The following is a 17,639-nucleotide window of genomic DNA, read 5'->3' as shown; positions in this document are numbered from 1 at the left end:
ACTACAGCAACTGAAGAGCTCCCGGAGTTGAACAAAAGATGGAAGAAAAAGTTTTATACTATGCCTGACACTTCAAAAACCCATTCTGGCTGGGCGCGGTGGCTCACGCCTATAATCTGAGCACTTTGAGAGGCCAAGGAGGGCAGATCACCTGAGGTCGGGAGTTCAAGACCAGCCTGACCAACATAGAGAAACCCTGTCTCTACCAAAAATACAAAATTAGCCAGGCGTGGTGGCACATGCCTGTAATCCCAGCTACTCGGGAGGCTGAGGCAGGAGAATAGCTTGAACCCGGGAGGCGGAGGTTGCTGTGAGTCAAGATCACGCCATTGCACTCCAGCCTGGGCAACAAGAGTGAAACTCCATCTCAAAATAATAATAATTATAACAATAAATAAAAACCCATTCTCTCCATGTTCCTTAGCATTTAAGAACACTGTAAAATGATAGTACTGTTGAAAATTCTTAAGATTTAGGATCAGTACTCTGGAGTACCCGATTCTTTTAAATTATTTCTTTGAATTCTTCTGCATTGAAAGAACTTTAGGCTGGGCTTGGTGGCTCACGCCTGTAATTCCAACACTTTGGGAGGCGGAGACGGATGGATCACCTGAGGTCAGGAGTTCAAGACCAGCCTGGCCAACATGGTCTCCACTAAAAATACAAATATTAGTCAGGTGTGGTGGTAGGCACCTGTAATCCCAGCTACTCAGGAGGCTGGGGCAAGAGAATTGCTTGAACCCAGGAGGTGGAGACTGCAGGACCCGAGATCGCACCACTGCACTCCAGCCTGGGCAAATAGAGTGAAACTCTGTCTCAAGAAAAAAAAAAGAGAAAAGCCCAGGCGCGGTGGTTCACGCCTGTAATCCCAGAACTTTGGGAGGCCAAGGAGGGTGGATTACTTGCAGTCAGGAATTCAAGACCAGCCTGGGCAACATGGTGAAACCCCATCTCTACTAAAAATATAAAAAATTAGCCAGGCATGGTGGTGCGTGCCTGTAATCCCAGCTACTCGGGAGGCTGAGGCAGGAGAATCCCTTGAATCCAGGAGGCAGAGATTGCAGTGAGCTGAGGTCGTGCCACTGCACTCCAGCCTCAGCAACAAGAGCAAACCTCCGTCTCAAAAAAAAAAAAAAAAAAAAAAGAAAGACTGAAGACTGTAGTATGTACACTTGGTTACTTTTATTCTGAAAGTTTTTCTTTTTATAAACCATATTAGAATTTTAAGTGATCTCATGTCAAGCTCCAATCAGAGGACTCAGGGTCTTTAACAAAGAATAATCTTTTCTATCTTTTCCAACATGATTAGAAATGCCTCGAAACAAAATCTTCATTGCACGAGTCAAACTACTTCATTGCAAGCGTCATGACTGGCTACTCACGGTTGGCACATTTTTGATGATGCTCGGGAATAGTGTTTGTGGCGGTTTCTGCTGACTCTGTTGCTTTGGAGGTTGCTGGACGCTCAGGTTCTGTGGTGGCTGAATGGGCTGCAGTGGCTGCTGGCTAGTTTTTGGCTGGGGTTGTCCAACAGTCTGATCAATTATATCCGGCAGAGGCTTAGGCTCTACTTCAACTAAAGATGGCTTTGATTCTAACGGTTGCAGTTGCTTATTTAAAGACTGTTTTGATTCCAGATGATTTGAGGAAGGACCTAATACCTGACCAACTTGAAAATATGGGTGTTTCAATGCCTGTAAAAACATAGAAAAAACAACAAATGGAAAGCGGTTCCACCTAAACATATTGCACATAAACTATGACTGGCCCTGTGCGAGGCATATATCATCAGCCCACATGAGCTTCAAAGATTTAGAAAGCAGCCATCATTCCCTATACAGTGTCTCTTTTAAAAGATAACCAGAAAAAAAGGATTTGAGAAATAAATTGCATTAAAAAATTAAAAGTGGCCAGGCATGGTGGCTCACGCCTGTAATCCTAGCACTTTGGGAGGACGAGGCAGGCGAATCACTTGCGGTCAGGAGTTCAAGACCAGCCTGGCCAACATGGTGAAACCCAGTCTCTACTAAAAATACAAAAATTAGCCAGGCATGTTGGTGGGTGCCTGTAACCCCAGTTATATGGGAGGCTGAGGCATTGGAATCACTTGAACCTAGGAGGAGGAGGTTGTAGTGAGCCAAGATTGTGCCACTGCACTCCTACCTGGGCAACAGAGCGAGACTCCGTCTCAAAAAGACAAACAAATAAAAAAAAAAACCGGTACAAGTAGGAAAAATAGAAAGCTCACTTGTTATTATAACATCTAAGCAAAACAACTGTTCTATTTATTTGATTTTTTAATGAAAATAAAATCTAATTTATAGGCATTGGCTAAATTAATGTGATTACTTCAAGCTAAAATACTACACATCAATAATGGTTTAGAGTACATTCAAAGACATTAAAAAGTGAATTAAGAAAATTTTCCATATAGATTATTTGAAATGATTAACCAGAGCTGTATATAAAATTCCGGGTTACTCTCAGCCTGAGTACAACAATATACCTACTAGTAACAGCAACAACAAAAAAAATCGAAAGAGGGGACGACAAAGGCATTCTGTTGAAGTTTATTTCATCAGTATACCAGCAAAGAGAAGACATTTATGGGAAGAAAGTATAAAAATACTAAGAAAAATGATCACTGCGTTTTCCCTAGACCAGTCACCCGACTGCTCGCATGAGAGGGAAGGGACCCCCTGGTGTACGGGTGGCACCGTCTAGGGCAGTGCTTCCCAACTGGGGGCAAGTTTGCCCCTTGGGAGATATCTGGCAATGTCTGGAGACATTTCTTCTCATAATGACAGGGGTAGGGGGATGCTACTGGTGTCTGGTGTCTAGAGGGCCAGGGACAATGCTAAATACCCTATAATGCACAGAATAGCACCCCACAGCCAAGAGTTATCTGGTTCAAAATGTCAATAAGGCTAAAACTGAAAAAATATTCTACAGAATGTCTAAAGCCTGTGTAGCTCAGCTATGGAAAAATTCCCTTATTGGCATCAAATACCTGGGCAAAGTAGCTGTTCTTTTTTTTGGGGGGTGGGTTCCTTAAGATGGTCAAGCTCTGTTCCCCTGAACCTCCTGCCTTTAGCCAGTCCCCACACACGTGGGAACACAGCCCTGACCAACAGTTAACTCCTCCCATGTGTAAGGTCAGTTTTTAGAGGAACAGAAGGCAGCTTGGTACTTTAAATGGTCTTCATATTCTACAACTTAACCAACCTCTCCCCCTAAATTAGGTCTTTCCATTTCCACTAAAAAGCAGGGCTGTGAAACAGAGCACCAGCAAGAGTTCGTTAAGGGTTACTTGCATTCTCAGTGGAATATACAAATATGCGTAATTTAAATACTTCAATACCTAGCACACTGAAGGTACTCAAATTCTGAATTAAGTAACATTAATTAATTAGTATGTCAATATTCCTAAATTACTTATGCATATTTTGGAGCTGGAAACTTTGAGGATGTGTTTTGTAATTTCAAGGCTTTATTTATAACAACTCTTCCTTTTTTTTTTGAGATGGAGTCTCACTCTGTCGCCCAGGCGGGAGTGCAGTGGCACCATCTCGGCTCACTGCATCTGCCTCGCGGGTTCAAACAATTCTCCTGCCTCAGCCTCCTGAGTAGCTGGGATTACAGGCACCCGCCACCACGCCCAGCTAATTTTTGTATTTTTAGTAGAGATGGGGGTTTCACCATGTTGGTCAGGCCAGTCTCGAACACCTGACCTCGTGATCCACCCACATCAGCCTCCCAAATTGCTAGGATTACAGGTGTGAGCCATCATGCCCGGCCAACTCTTCCCTTTTAAGATACTTTAAGATACCAGTTACTATCCTTCAAGAAGAGGGAAACTAAAAATTAATAGCATTTATTTTTTCCTATTTACTTAAGGGAAGCAGTGATCACTGTAGAGAATGAGAAACATGTAGAGTCCTCAAGATGAAAATAAAAATTTAACACCCAGAGACAACCAAGACTAACTTTTTTTATACTTTTCAGTATTTTTTCTCATATAAAATGTATTTTTCAAAGACAAAATCATATTATTTGTATAATAGTATTTTAGCATGAGATTTGTCCCAAATTGTTTAAAAATTTTATTTCACAAATTCACTGTTAATGCTGCAGTGTATTCCAAATTAAAGATGCACATAACTTAAGTTTAGAAACTTTATTTATTTATTTATTTATGACAGAGTCTCGCTCTGTCGCCCAGGCTGGAGAGCAGTGGCATGATCTCGGCTCATTGCAATCTCCACCTCTTGGGTTCAAGTTATTCTCCTGCCTCAGCCTCCCGAGTAGCTGAGATTACAGGTGCACACCACCATGCCTTGCTAATGTTTTGTATTTTTAGTAGAGACAGGGTTCTGCCATGTTGGCCAGACTCCTGGTCTCAAACTCCTGACCTCAAGTGATCCGCCCACCTCGGAAAGTGCTGGGATTATAGGCATTGGCACTGCAGAGCCACTGCATTCGGCTGGAAACATTTTGATTAGCTTTCAATGGACAGTTTTCTATTGGAATTGAACATCTTTGAACATAATTTCTGATCGTCTTTAAGGCTCTTTTTATTCTCTTACTAAGAGATAAATGAAAAATGGTATCTCATTTCTACTTGCATTTTATGAGAGTAAACAAAGACTGAACATTTAAAAAGCATTTTTGGTAATCTGTATTTCTTTTCCTGTGTTTCTTTTTCACGTCCCATGACTACTTTTCTTTTTAAAATACATTTGAAAAACTTATTGTGTCTTTATTATGAAGGTAATACATGTTTAGAAAAATTAGAAAATATGGGCGCCAGGTATGGTGGCTCGCGCCTACATTATTCTAGCACTTTGGGAGGTCAAGGCAGGACAATTGCATGAGGCCAGGAGTTTGAGACCAGTCAGGACAACTTAGTAAGACCCCATCTTTAAAGAAATGAAACTTTTTTTTTTTTTGAGACGGAGTCACTCTGTCGCCCAGGCTGGAGTGCAGTGGCCGGATCTCGGCTCACTGCAAGCTCTGCCTCCCGGGTTTACGCCATTCTCCTGCCTCAGCCTCCGGAGTAGCTGGGACTACAGGCACCCGCTACCTCGCCCGGCTAGTTTTTCTGTATTTTTTAGTAGAGACGGGGTTTCACCGTGTTAGCCAGGATGGTCTCGATCTCCTGATCTCGTGATCTGCCCATCTCGGCCTCCCAAAGTGCTGGGATTACAGGCTTGAGCCACCGTGCCCGGCCAGAAATGAAACTTTAAAACAATTTTAAAAAAGAAAAATTAGAAAATACACTTAAATGGCTGGGCATGGGGGTTCATGCCTGTAATGCCAGCATTTTGGGAGGCCAAGGCAGGCAAATCACCTGAGGTCAGGAGATCGAGAGCAGCCTGGGCAACATGGTAAAACTCCATCTCTGGCTGGGCGCAGTGGCTCACACCTGTAATCCCAAGCACTTTGAGAGGCTGGGGTGGGTGGATCACCTGAGGTCAGGAGTTCGAGATCAGCGTGACTAACAAGGTGAAACCTCATCTCTACTAAAAATACAAAAATTAGCCAGGCATGGTGGTAGGCACCTATAGTCCCAGCTACTCGGGAGGCTGAGACAGGAGAACAGATTGAACCTGGGAGGCAGAGTTTGCAGTGAGCCAAGATCGCGTTACTGCACTCCAGCCTGGGCGACAGAGTAAGACTCCATCGCAAATTAAAAGAAAAACAAAAACAAAAACAAAACACCTCCATCTCTACAAAAATACAAAAATTAGCCAGGCATGGTGGCGGGCACCTGTAATCCCAACTACTCGGGGAGAATCGCCTGAACCCACGAGGTGGAGGTTGCAGTGAGTCAAGATCATGCCACTGCACTCCAGCCTGGGCAACAGAGACTCCATCTCAAAAAAAAAAAGAAAATACACATAAACATTTCAGTATTTTTCTTATGTTTCTGTAGAGTATTATATTAAGAATTAACAATAATTTTCTGTCTTATCTTTCCATTTTAAGATTTTTACATAGAGAAAAATTTTAATTTGTATGTAATCAAATCGTTTGAGTTTTCCTTTTGTGGTTTCTTCTATTATTTTTATACCCATGTTTTTTTCACCTTGAGATCAAAGACACGTGTATGTTTTCCTTTTGTTTCTATCAGTTTAGGGGTGCTTTTTTCTTACACTTTGAAAATGTAATCCTAGTTGGGCGTGGTGGCTCACGCCTGTAAGCCCAGCACTATGGGAAGCCAAGGAGGGTGGATCACCTGAGGTCAGGAGTTTGAAACTAGCCTCACCAAGATGGAGAAACACCATCTCTACTGAAAATACAAAATTAGCCGGGTGTGGTGGCACAAGCCTGTAATCCTAGCTACTTGGGAGGCTGAGGCGGGAGAAATGCTTGAACCCTGGAGGCAGAGGTTGGGATGAGCCGAGATCACGCCATTGCACTCCAGCCTTGGCAACAAGAGTGAAACTCCATCTCAACAACAACAACAAAATGTAATCCTTCTGTGATTTGTAAAGTATGGTGAGCAGTAAGAACCTCAATTTATCTTTCTCCCTAAGAGCTAATGAATTTTCCCAGTATCACCCACCCACTGAGCCGTCCTCCCCTCTTTGTGATGCCACATTTGTTTACCTTATGCTGACTCATACGTTCTGCAACATCGAGCTATTTGTCAATTCTTATGCCAGTACTTCCACTGTTACCATCATCAATTTAAAGACTACTTTAATATCTGATGGGGCAAGCTGTCCATCCCTATCACCGCTCTATTTTTTCTTTTTTTTGAGACGGAGTCTCACTCTGCCGCCCAGGCTGGAGGTGCAGTGGTGCGATCTTGGCTCATTGCAAGCTCCGCCTCCCGGGTCCATGACATTCTCCTGCCTCAGTCTCCCAAGTAGCTGGGACTACAGGCGCCCACCACCACGCCTGGCTAATTTTTTTTTTTTTTTTTTAGTAGAGACGGGGTTTCACCTTGTTAGCCAGGATGGCCTCGATCTCCTGACTTGGTGATCCGCCCGCCTCGGCCTCCCAAAGTGCTGGGATTACAGGCGTGAGCCACCGCGCCCAGCCTCACCACTCTCTAATTACTTATTCTTGTTTTAACGTGTCTTGACTATCCTTTCCCATTTGTTCTTCCAGATGACATTTAGAAAACATTTTCTCAAGATTAATTTTTTTAAAAAGCAAAATAAATTTTTGTAATTGTCACACAGAATTTATATTTAAATGATGAGAATACAATAAAGATTATTATTGCCTTTTTATTGAAGCCTTGCAGACAAAAGAACTGGGTTTTAAAGGCCAGAGACTTGGAATACATCTGTGGATATGTCAGATGCAGTCACAAAGCAACAAAGCCTGGGTGCTACAAGGCTGCCCTCTTGTGGCAGCCAGAGGCTGCACACTCCAGTTCCAGCAAGGGATGATACTGTTGTATAGTGAACCAGAATCCCACCTCTAAACTGTAAAGACAGCATAGGAAGGTCTACTATGTGGAATGATTCATGAGATGCCTTTTTGCTACCCATGACAGATTCCTTCATAACTAGTCTGTCACATGTCTGAATTTTTATCATTGCAGATTGATTCCTTGTTGCAACCTCAGGGTTCTTCATTCGAACCACAAAACACAGAAAATCATTGGTGTGGCTATTTTTGCATTTCTCCCAATGATCTTATATGCCTAGAAATTAATTTGTTACATACGCTGGATGCCTAGGGCTTTGTGTTTAATTCTCTTAGTAAAATCCTGGTTGAGAATAGACCTGCCTTTGTAAATGAAAACATTCCTGATATTAAAAAACCTAAACATTTTAAAAGGTCTAACAGGAAGACTCCTCTTACCTGGCTTGCTGTTGGTCTTTTCTTTGGATCCCAATTCAACATTTCGGTCATGAGCTGAATAGCTTCATTACTGGCATTGGGAATAAGAGTTTTTAAGTTTATAGGAACACACTGGGGAAAACGGAAGTTCATAGAGGATGCCAGCTGGTATCCTTCTGGCCAGTCACTCTGTTTCAGGAATATATAAGTGTGGGTGGGGAGGGCAAAACAAATTGTTTTTAGTAATCCATTTAAAAAATACAGCAGTAATATAAACATCATTTATGTTTGAACATTTTCATGTTGATCCATATAAATAAAATGAGAATGAAATACCAGACCATGTCTACAATTCAGTGCTATGACAGTGTAGAAAGAACATTAAGCTGAGAGTTAGGAAACAATGTGAAAACCACTTTTATAACTTTTTTTTTTTTTTTTTTTTTGAGACAGGATCTGGCTCTGTCATCCAGGCTGGAGTGCAGTGGTGCAAATCATGGCTCACTACAGCCTCACCCTCCCGGGCTCAAGAGATCCTCCCACCTCAGCCTCCTGAGTAGCTGGGACTACAGGTGCATACCATCACACCTGGCATTTTTTTTTTTTTTTTTTTTTTTGTGGAGATGGGGTTTTACTATGTTTGCCAGGCTGGTCTTGAACTCATGGGCTCAAGTGATCCTCCTGCCTGGGCTTCCCAAAGTGCTAGGATTACAGGCACAAGCCACTGTGCCCAACCTCTATCAACTTCACAATATTAAACTCTTGTCTGGTTTTAGATCCTGATGGTGATGTTGCTGTGATGATATCTGGGTTAACTCTGAACAAATAAGGAAAAGTGCTTTACAAAGAGGCTAACTGCTAACAAAGATCCTTGTTGTATATATTACCCATCACATCCAATGTTAAAAATGCACATATGTGGGAAATGACAATTACATTAAAGCTTTAGTATCTACATTTACTTGTGTAATGTTAACTACAAGGCACATACTAATTTAATTAGGATGTCATTATATACACACTTATAAAGCACCTTTCAGAAAGAAAGGTATAGATGAAATATAATTATAGTTCATTGAAAAGTACTCAGTTCAAGAAGTCAAATATCCACAGGAGAGATATAAAAAAGGAAACAAGAAAGGGTAAAGAAAATAGAAGGTTCAAGACACCAGGGGTTAACAGGTGATGCCAATGGCCAGCCACAGAGTGAGTAGGAAAGGGCCCAAGCAAGGCTGTCCGTGCAGTGTCAGCTGCGTATCACCCCCAAGTTACACTCTAAACACACAGAATTTTTCCTGAAGTTCTTAAGGAAAGGCAAACACCTGTTTTTCTTCAGCTGGTGGGATTCTGGCTTCTGGCAATCCTTAACCCACTCCGATTAAAAAAATAAGGATTATGGCCGGGCACGGTGGCTCACGCCAAGCAACCCCAGCACTTTGGGAGGCTGGGGTGGGCAGATCACAGACCGCTTGAGCTCAGGAGTTCAAGACCAGCCTGGCCAACATGGTGAAATCCCCTCTCTACTAAAATTAGAAAAATTGACCAGGCGTGGTGGTGCACACCTGTAATCCCAGCTACTTGGGAGGCTGAGGCATGAGATTTGCTTGAACCTGGGAGGTGGAGGTTGCAGTGAGCTGAGATTGTGCCACTGCACTCCAACCTGGGCAACAGAATGAGACTCCATCTCAAAAAGAAAAAAAAGTATTATAAAAAAATTAGGCCGGGCGCGGTGGCTCACGCCTGTAATCCCAGCACTTTGGGAGGCTGAGACGGGCGGATCACGAGGTCAGGAGATCGAGACCATCCTGGCTAACACGGTGAAACCCCATCTCTACTAAAAAATACAAAAAACTAGCCAGGCGAGGTGGCGGGCGCCTGTAGTCCCAGCTACTTGGAGGCTGAGGCAGGAGAATGGCATAAACCCGGGAGGCGGAGCTTGCAGTGAGCTGAGAACCCGCCACTGCACTCCAGCCTGGGCAACAGAGCGAGACTCCGTCTCAAAAAAAAAAAAAAAAAAATTAATCATTAAAGTATGAGCGTATTTCAAAATGAAAATATCAGCTATCTAGGCAAAAGTTGTAAATAATCAAAAATTATAAAATTAAAAGCAAAGTGGCAAGATAGAAATACTCAAAAGTTGTAACAACCTAGGAACAAGGGTACTTACTTTTTTGGGAGTCCCTAAAACTTGGCAAATTTTAAAGATTTCATCGACCTCACTTGTCCCTGGGAAAAGTGGCCTTAACATATAGAGTTCAGCCATGATGCTTCCAACAGCCCACACATCAATGGGAGAACTATAAACTGAAGATCTCAGTAAAACCTCAGGGGCACGATACCTATGAGAACAGAAAACAAAAGAGGTGATTTTGATTGCAATTTCAAAGGTGATGGGCGGTAGCATTCTACGCCCTTTGGTCATGCATTTCCATCAAGGAACAGATATTCAGACCCCGTTCCATCTGTGTGTCAGGCACTTGTACAATGTTCTGGGGACAATAGGACATAACACATGTTCCCTGACCACAATGAGTGGGGCTGGAGACAAATAAATGTCTATGAAATGTCCACGAAGGCTAAGACAGGAACTCAACTGAATAGATATGGAAATAAGTGCCATCTGATATATCAAGGAAAAAAGTAGAAAAACCATGTGACAAAGCATTATATTCAGCATCTATCCACAAGGAAGCACAGAAAACAAAAGATGATCATGGATTATCCCTGAGTAGTGGAGTTTTTCCTTCTTTTTATCAGTTTGAAAGTACTGATATCCTCAACCGACTCCTCTTCTGTAGTCAACTATATTTACTGAGTGGAGTTTTGCTCTTTTTGCCCAGGCTGGAGTGCAGTGGCGGGATCTTGGTTCACTGCAACCTCTGCCTCCCGGGTTCAAGTGATTCTCCTGCCTCAGCCTCCCGAGTAGCTGGGATTACAGGGGTGCAACACTACGCCCGGCGAATTTTTGTATTTTTAGTAAAGATGGAGTGTCCCCATGTTGGCCAGGCTGGTCTCGAACTCCTGACCTCAGGTGATCAGCCAGCCTCAGCCTCCCAAAGTGCTGAGATTACAGGCGTGAGCCACCACACCCAGCCTAACAATATTTTTAATTGAGAAAAATACTCAATTTACAAGAGCAAAGTGAGCTGGTGAGTCCAACACAAAGTCTGCTAAGTGGAAGATACTCTCAACTCTCTTTTTTTCCAACCAAAATGTGTAAATATTTCAGTCCAAATGTTTGGCATAATGTCTTTCTGCGTTCATTGAGAATACATCAAGCCCTCAAATAAACTAGTTTTGTTCAATGTTGTTTTGCTCAATGTTGTTTCATTGTAATGTTGATGAGAAAGAAAAAAAGAAGGCATTTATGGCTGAGCCACTGTGTGGGGTCTGCACGTTCTCCCCAAGTCTACATGGGTTTTCTCCGGGACTCCAGCTTCCTCCCATATCCCAAACATGTGCATGTCAGGTGAACTGGGGTGTCCGTGTGGCCCCAGGAGGAGTCAGTGGGTGCATGTGTGTGTCGGGGTGGGGTGATGGGGAGTGCTGCCATGGGAGGCTGTCATATCCATGGTTGGTGCTCACCTTGCACCTCCAGCTTCCAGGACACGCTGTAGCCACCTGTGACCCTGAACTAGAATAACTGGGCAAATAATTATCTTCTTTGTTTTTATTAATCTTTCTTAAATGTATGTATGGCTCACATGTATTTCAATGTTCAATACTAGTGTTTTGGTTGCTGTTTAGAAGTTTGGTGGCCAGGCGCAGTGGCTCACGCCCATAATCCCAACACTTTGGGAAATCAAGGTGGGCGAATCACGAGGTCAGGAGTTAGAGACCGGCCTGGCCAACAAGGTGAAACCCCGTCTCTACTAAAAATACAAAAAATTAGCCAGGTGTAGTGATGGGCGTCTGTAATCCCAGCTACTCGGGAGGCTGAGGCAGGAGAATCACTTGAATCCGGGAGGCAGAGGTTGCAGGGAGCCAAGATCATGCCACTGCACTACAGCCTGGGTGACAGAAAAAAACAAAAAACAAAAACAAAAAAAAAACAACTTTTGTGATGTTTTTGTGACCAGAAATGTGCCATGAAATTGTATATTTTAATTAGCCTATGGTCGAATTGATTTCATCATACATTGTTTCACTTAAAGTCAGTTTCCAAGAACCTATTGATGATGTTAAGTGAGAACTTACTATACTTTCTTTGACGAATATTTTTACAAGCTTTATTGATATAGAATTCACATAATATACAGTTGATCCATTTACAGTGTACGTCACACTGCTTTCTCCCAAGGTGCCTTCACGTGTCTTCCCTCTTCCATCTCTGTGTCTGCTTTCTTCTTGTAAGGACATCAGTCTTATTGGATTAAGACCAGCCATGCTGTGGTCTGACCTCATCTTAGCCTGACTACATTTGCAAAGACCCTATTTCAAAATAAGGTCACATTTGCAGGTTATATAACCAGGGCGGATCCCTCATGAAAGGCTTGGTGCTGTTCTCTTGTAGTGAATGAGTTCTTTTTCAGACAAGATGAAATTAGTTCCTGAGACAGTGGGTTGCTCCACAGCAAGCTTCCTCCTCTTGTTTGTTCCCTTCTCGCACATGCCCATCTCCCCTTTGACCTTCCCCCTGCCACTTTTTTTTTTTTTTTAATTGAGATGGAGTTTTGCGCGTTACCCAGACTGGAGTGCAATGGCGCGATCTCAGCTCACTGCAACCTCCGCCTCCCGGGTTCAAGTGATTCTCCTGCCTCAGTCTCCTGAGTAACTGGGATTACAAGCATGCGCCACCACGCCCAGCTAATTTTTGTATTTTTAGTAGAGACGGGGTTTCACCATGTTGGCCAGGCTGGTCTTGAACTCCTGATCTCAGGTGATCCACCCACCATGGCCTCCCAAAGTGCTGGGATTACAGGTATGAGCCACCGTGCCCAGCCTGACTTTCTCCACCATGTTTTGATGCAGCATAAAAACCCTCACCAGAAGCCAAGCGGGTGCCAGTGCCAGGCTTCTTTTGCAGCCTGCAGAACCAGGAGCCAAATAAACCTCCTTTCTTTATCAACTTCCCAGCCTCAGGCGTTCCTTTACAGCAACACAAAACACACTAAGACACGGACTCCTTTCTTTCAGCCCCCACATCTGATTCATTAGAAAACATACCCAAAATTCCACACTTTCTCACTACCTGCATGTCCAGCAGGTCCAAGTCACTATCATTTCTGGCCACTCTACAAACTCTGCCCTTGTTTCCTATGACTGCCCTCCTCATTCATTCTGCGCTGTGCGGAATTCACGTGGGGCATGCACCTGTCTCAAAGCTTTTATATTTAGCATTTGCTCTGCCTAAAAAAATTCCTGCTGGCCGTGGCATCTCCTTCAGGGCTACTCTCAGTGAGGCCCTCCAGGTAAAACAGCAACATTCCTTTCCCCCCCATCTCCCCCAACTCCCTGCCCCCTTTCATATTTTATTTTTCTTTATTATAATGTATCAACATAATCAAATGTTTCAAATATATTTCTTTCTTTCTTTTTTTTTTTTTTTGAGAAAGAGTCTTGCTCTGTTGCCCAAGCTGGAGTTCAGTGGTGCAATATTGGCTCACTGCAACCTCTGCCTCCGAGGTTCAAGTGATTTTCATGTCTCAGCCTCCCAAGTAGGTGGCCCCAAGGCATGTGACACCACACCCAACTAATGTTGTATTTTTAGTAGAAACAGGGTTTAGCCATGTTGGCCAGGCTGGTCTTGAACTCCTGGCCTCAAGTGATCCCCCATCTCGGCCTCCCAAAGTGCTGAGATTACAGGCGTGAACTACCATGCCCGGCCTGATACACGTATGTTCTTGTTTTCACTGGAGTATAATATTCACACAGGCAGAGGCATGTATTGTAAGAGCAGAGCTTGATGAATTTTCACAAATACAACACATCCACGGACTCAGTACCCAGATCAAGAAAGATATGTTATCGGCCAGGCGCAGTGGCTCATGCCTGTAATCCCAGCACTATGGGAGGCTGAGGTGGGTGGATCACCTGAGGTCAGGAATTCAAGAACAGCCTGGATAACATGGTGAAACTCCGTCTCTACTAAAACACAAAAATTAGCCAGGCATGGTGGTGGGCACCTGTAATCCCAGCTACTAGGAAGGCTGAGAAAGGAGAATCACTTGAAACTGGGAGGCAGAGGTTGCAGTGAGCCAAGATCATGCCATTGCACTCCAGCCTGGATGAGAGAGTGAGACTGTCTCAAAAAAAGAGAGACATGTTACCAGCACCCAGAAGGCCCCTTGTGCACTTGTCCAGGCACCACACACACACACCTCATGGACCGCTTACTATCCCGACATTTATGGCACAGATTATTTTTCTCTGTTTTTGTACTTTACATAAACGAAATCACATGGTATGTGCTCTTTTTCTGTTTGGGCTCTTGCTTTCAACATTGTCTTAGATTCACCCATATTGCTGCATGCAGTCATAGACCATTCACTCTCATTGTTGCAAAGCATTCCTCTGGGTGATATACGATGCTACTGTTCATGGACATTTGGGTGGCGTGCAGTTGAGAGGATTCACGTCTTTTGGTGAACATGTGTATGTCTTTCCGTCGGTGACCCATAATATTTTTAACTTGTCTATCTGTGTATTGGCTGTCATATAAGCAGCATAAGGCAGATATTTTTCTTTTCTTTTTTTATTTTACTGCTGTGTTCTCTGTGCCTAAAATGATGTTTGGCACATAGTAGGTGTTCAATAAATTATTTGTTGAATGAATGATTGAATGAATAAATGAAATTCTTTTTCTTTATTTTTTCATTTTACTGCTATGTTCTGTGCCTAAAATGATGTTTGGCACATAGTAAGTGTTCAATAAATTATTTGTTGAATGAATGATTGAGTGAATAAATGAAATTCTTTTTCCTTATTTTTTCAGTGATCAGAAGAGCAATAAATCAATCCTTCGCTTTCTTTAAACAATATAAAATTCAATTCTATGTTTTAAATATTCAATACAGAACTTCCAGAAATATGTAACAATCCATCGTAGGAAAATTTCACCATAGGCTTATGCCTCAGGAGGGTTGCATAATCCTACTCACCATCTGGTAGAGACATAATCAGTGTACGGTGGCTGGGACCTTAATTCTCTCGCAAGTCCAAAATCAGCAATTTTCACAAGCTCTGGGCCCATACAAAGCAAGTTTTCTGGTTTCATGTCCCTATGAAAAAAACCTTGGTGATATATAGAGAAAAAAATAAAATCAATCATTAGGTTTGAAAATAGCTTTATCTGATTTATAAACAACATATAAATGAACCCCCTCTTTTGTAACTAGAAGCATCATCTTAGGAAAAAAGTAAACCATATTTATTGTCTAACAAGTAACGGGATGTAGGGACCCTGCTTTTAAAATGCTTTGGCAAGAAAGTTCACACAGTGTATGAGATAATTAAAAATAACTACCCATTTAACATTTATTTTTATTTGTGACTCCAGTGGGTGTTCAGGCGCTGGGCTAGGTATTACTACACTACGATTATCTCCATTCATTTGCACAACAACCTTAAGGAGGTACTGTTATCACTGTTGTGCAACAGAGGAGGAGGTTGAGGGCCAGAGTGAAGTCACCTAATTAACGTGTGAGAAGTTTTTGTTTTTGTTTTTGAGGTAAGTCTTGCTCTGTTGTCCAGGCCGGAGTGTAGTGGCTCGATCTTGGCTCACTGCAGCCTCAAATTCTTGGGCTCAAGCAATCCTCTCACCTCAGCCCACTAAGTAGCTGGGAGCACAGGTGCATGCCACCACTCCCAGCTAAGTTTTTGTATTTTTGATAGAGACAGAATTTTGCAACATCACCCAGGCTGAGAAGAGCACTTTTTAATCAGGTTTAAGTCAGTGCAGCTGACTCCTTGAGAAAAATCACTTGTTTAAAAAGTCCATTCAATAAAAATGTAACTCCACACATCAAAACTAATTTCTTCATTTAAAATTATTTTATCTAATGTTCAGTTTTACTCAATAGCTGTGTTATTGCAAAATCCCAATAATTATAATGTTTATATTAGCAATTCAATCTATAAAATAAATGGTTATGAAGCTAATGGGGAAACCAAAGAAAATGAGGCAGAAAGCCCAGCAGGGGCTGGGTTTGGTGGCTCACGCCTGTAATTCCAGCACTTGGGGAGGCCGAGGTGGGCAGATCATGAGGTCAGGAGTTTGAGACCAGCCTGGCCAATATTACGAAACCCCATCTATACTAAAAATATCAAAATTAGCCAGGCATGGTGGCGGGTGCCTGTAGTCCCAGCTACTCGGGAGGCTGAGGCAGAGGAATCGCTTGAACCTGGGAAGTAAAGGTTGCAGTGAGCCAAGATCGTGCCACCACACTCCAGCCTGGGCAACAGAGCAAGACTCCATCAAAAATAAATAAATAAATAAATAAATAAATAAATAAATAAATAAGAAGGAAACCCGGGGGAAAAGAAGAAACATTACAGCCCTCCTGGCAGATGAGTATTTGTCTTAAGGAAGGCTTTTCTAAGGGCCGTCTAAAGTATTCTGCTTATATCCAAATGGCTTGGGTTCCAGTGGCCTTGGGAGGCAGGAGAGTGCAGGTGATCACTTGAAGAGGCTTTTCATGTAGCTTTGGGGCTGAGAAGACTTTCTTTTATCTTTTTCTTTTCTTTTTTTTTTTTGTTTGTGTTTTTTTTGTTTTGTTTTGAGATCCAGTCTTGCTCTGTCACCCAGGTTGGAGTGAAGTGGTGTCATCTGGGCTCACTGCAACCTCCGCTTCCCAGGTTCAAGCAATTCTCCTGCCTCCGCCTCCAGAATAGCTGGGATTACAGGTGTCTGCCACCACACCTGGCTAATTTTTTGTATTTTTAGTCGAGACTGGATTTCGCCATGTTGGCCAGGCTGGTCTCAAACTCCTGACCTCGTGATCCACCTGCTTCGCCCTCCCAAAGTGCTGGGATTACAGGCGTGAGCCACCGCGCCCAGCTGGGGTTGGGAAGACTTTTTAAGCCTAAATGTTTTTAATCACTTCAAAGCCAGAGTGGGCTCTGTTTGTGACATCTGTTTAACAGTTTTGTAATCCAAGTTTATCCGGTACTTCTTACTCTAAATAGTTGGTAACATCCATTTCACTGTGTCCAAGAGACATTCATTGCACTTTTGTAACAAATGTAACGACAGGAATGGGACCATGTGAGGCAGAGCAGAGGGACACTAATTCATAAGGTCTCAGAGAACTAAACCAATTACACATTTGTGCAGCTGAGGCTTTCCCCATCCTAATATACATATATTGGTAATTCAGTCCTATTTGAACTAAATATTAGTTTCTTTTTTTTTAAAGCAACTATTTTATTTTATTTATTTATTTGAGACAGAGTCTTGCTGTGTCACCCAGGCTGGACTGCAGTGGCACGATCTCAACTCACTAACCTCCGCCTGCCAGGTTCAAGCGATTCTTCTGCCTCAGCCTCCCAAGTAGCTGGGATTACAGGCACGTGCCATGACACTCAGCTAATTTTTGTATTTTTAGTAGAGACAGGTTTTTGCCATGTTGGCCAGGCTGGTCTCGAACTCCTCACTTCAAGTGATCTGCATCTGCCTGTCTTGGCCTCCCAAAGTGCTGGGATTACAGGTGTGAGCCACCATGCACGGCCAAACAACTATTTTAAAATATCTATTTTATTGAAGTATTACATCTGAGATGCTTAACAGCAAGAATTATGTGGCTTTTGTAAAAATGTGTAATTGTCCTTATAGCCTGGTTTCCCAAATTACTATGTAGCCAACTCTATAGTCAACTCTTGATTATTCATATGTTATT

At 42.7% G+C, this 17,639-nt stretch overlaps 1 protein-coding gene across 3 annotated transcripts in view; it reads right to left on the bottom strand.

The window, feature by feature from the left end:
- MAK (male germ cell associated kinase) overlaps positions 1-17,639 on the bottom strand; it is a 76,672-nt gene that overhangs the window by 32,332 nt on the left and 26,701 nt on the right. For all 3 annotated transcript variants that reach the window (XM_030928749.1, XM_030928747.1, XM_030928748.1), the window contains 4 exons: positions 14,904-15,036; positions 9,971-10,142; positions 7,825-7,992; positions 1,383-1,694 (listed from right to left, as the gene is read on the bottom strand). In XM_030928749.1, coding sequence (XP_030784609.1) covers positions 1,383-1,694; positions 7,825-7,992; positions 9,971-10,142; positions 14,904-15,036 — 785 coding nt within the window. The remainder of the gene's footprint in view (positions 1-1,382; positions 1,695-7,824; positions 7,993-9,970; positions 10,143-14,903; positions 15,037-17,639) is intronic.

The sequence above is a fragment of the Rhinopithecus roxellana genome, chromosome 4 (genome assembly GCF_007565055.1).
Source record: "Rhinopithecus roxellana isolate Shanxi Qingling chromosome 4, ASM756505v1, whole genome shotgun sequence".
Classification (NCBI taxonomy): domain Eukaryota; kingdom Metazoa; phylum Chordata; class Mammalia; order Primates; family Cercopithecidae; genus Rhinopithecus; species Rhinopithecus roxellana.
The sequence above is the reverse complement of the archived record's forward strand: the minus strand, read 5'-3'. Positions and strand labels throughout refer to the sequence as shown.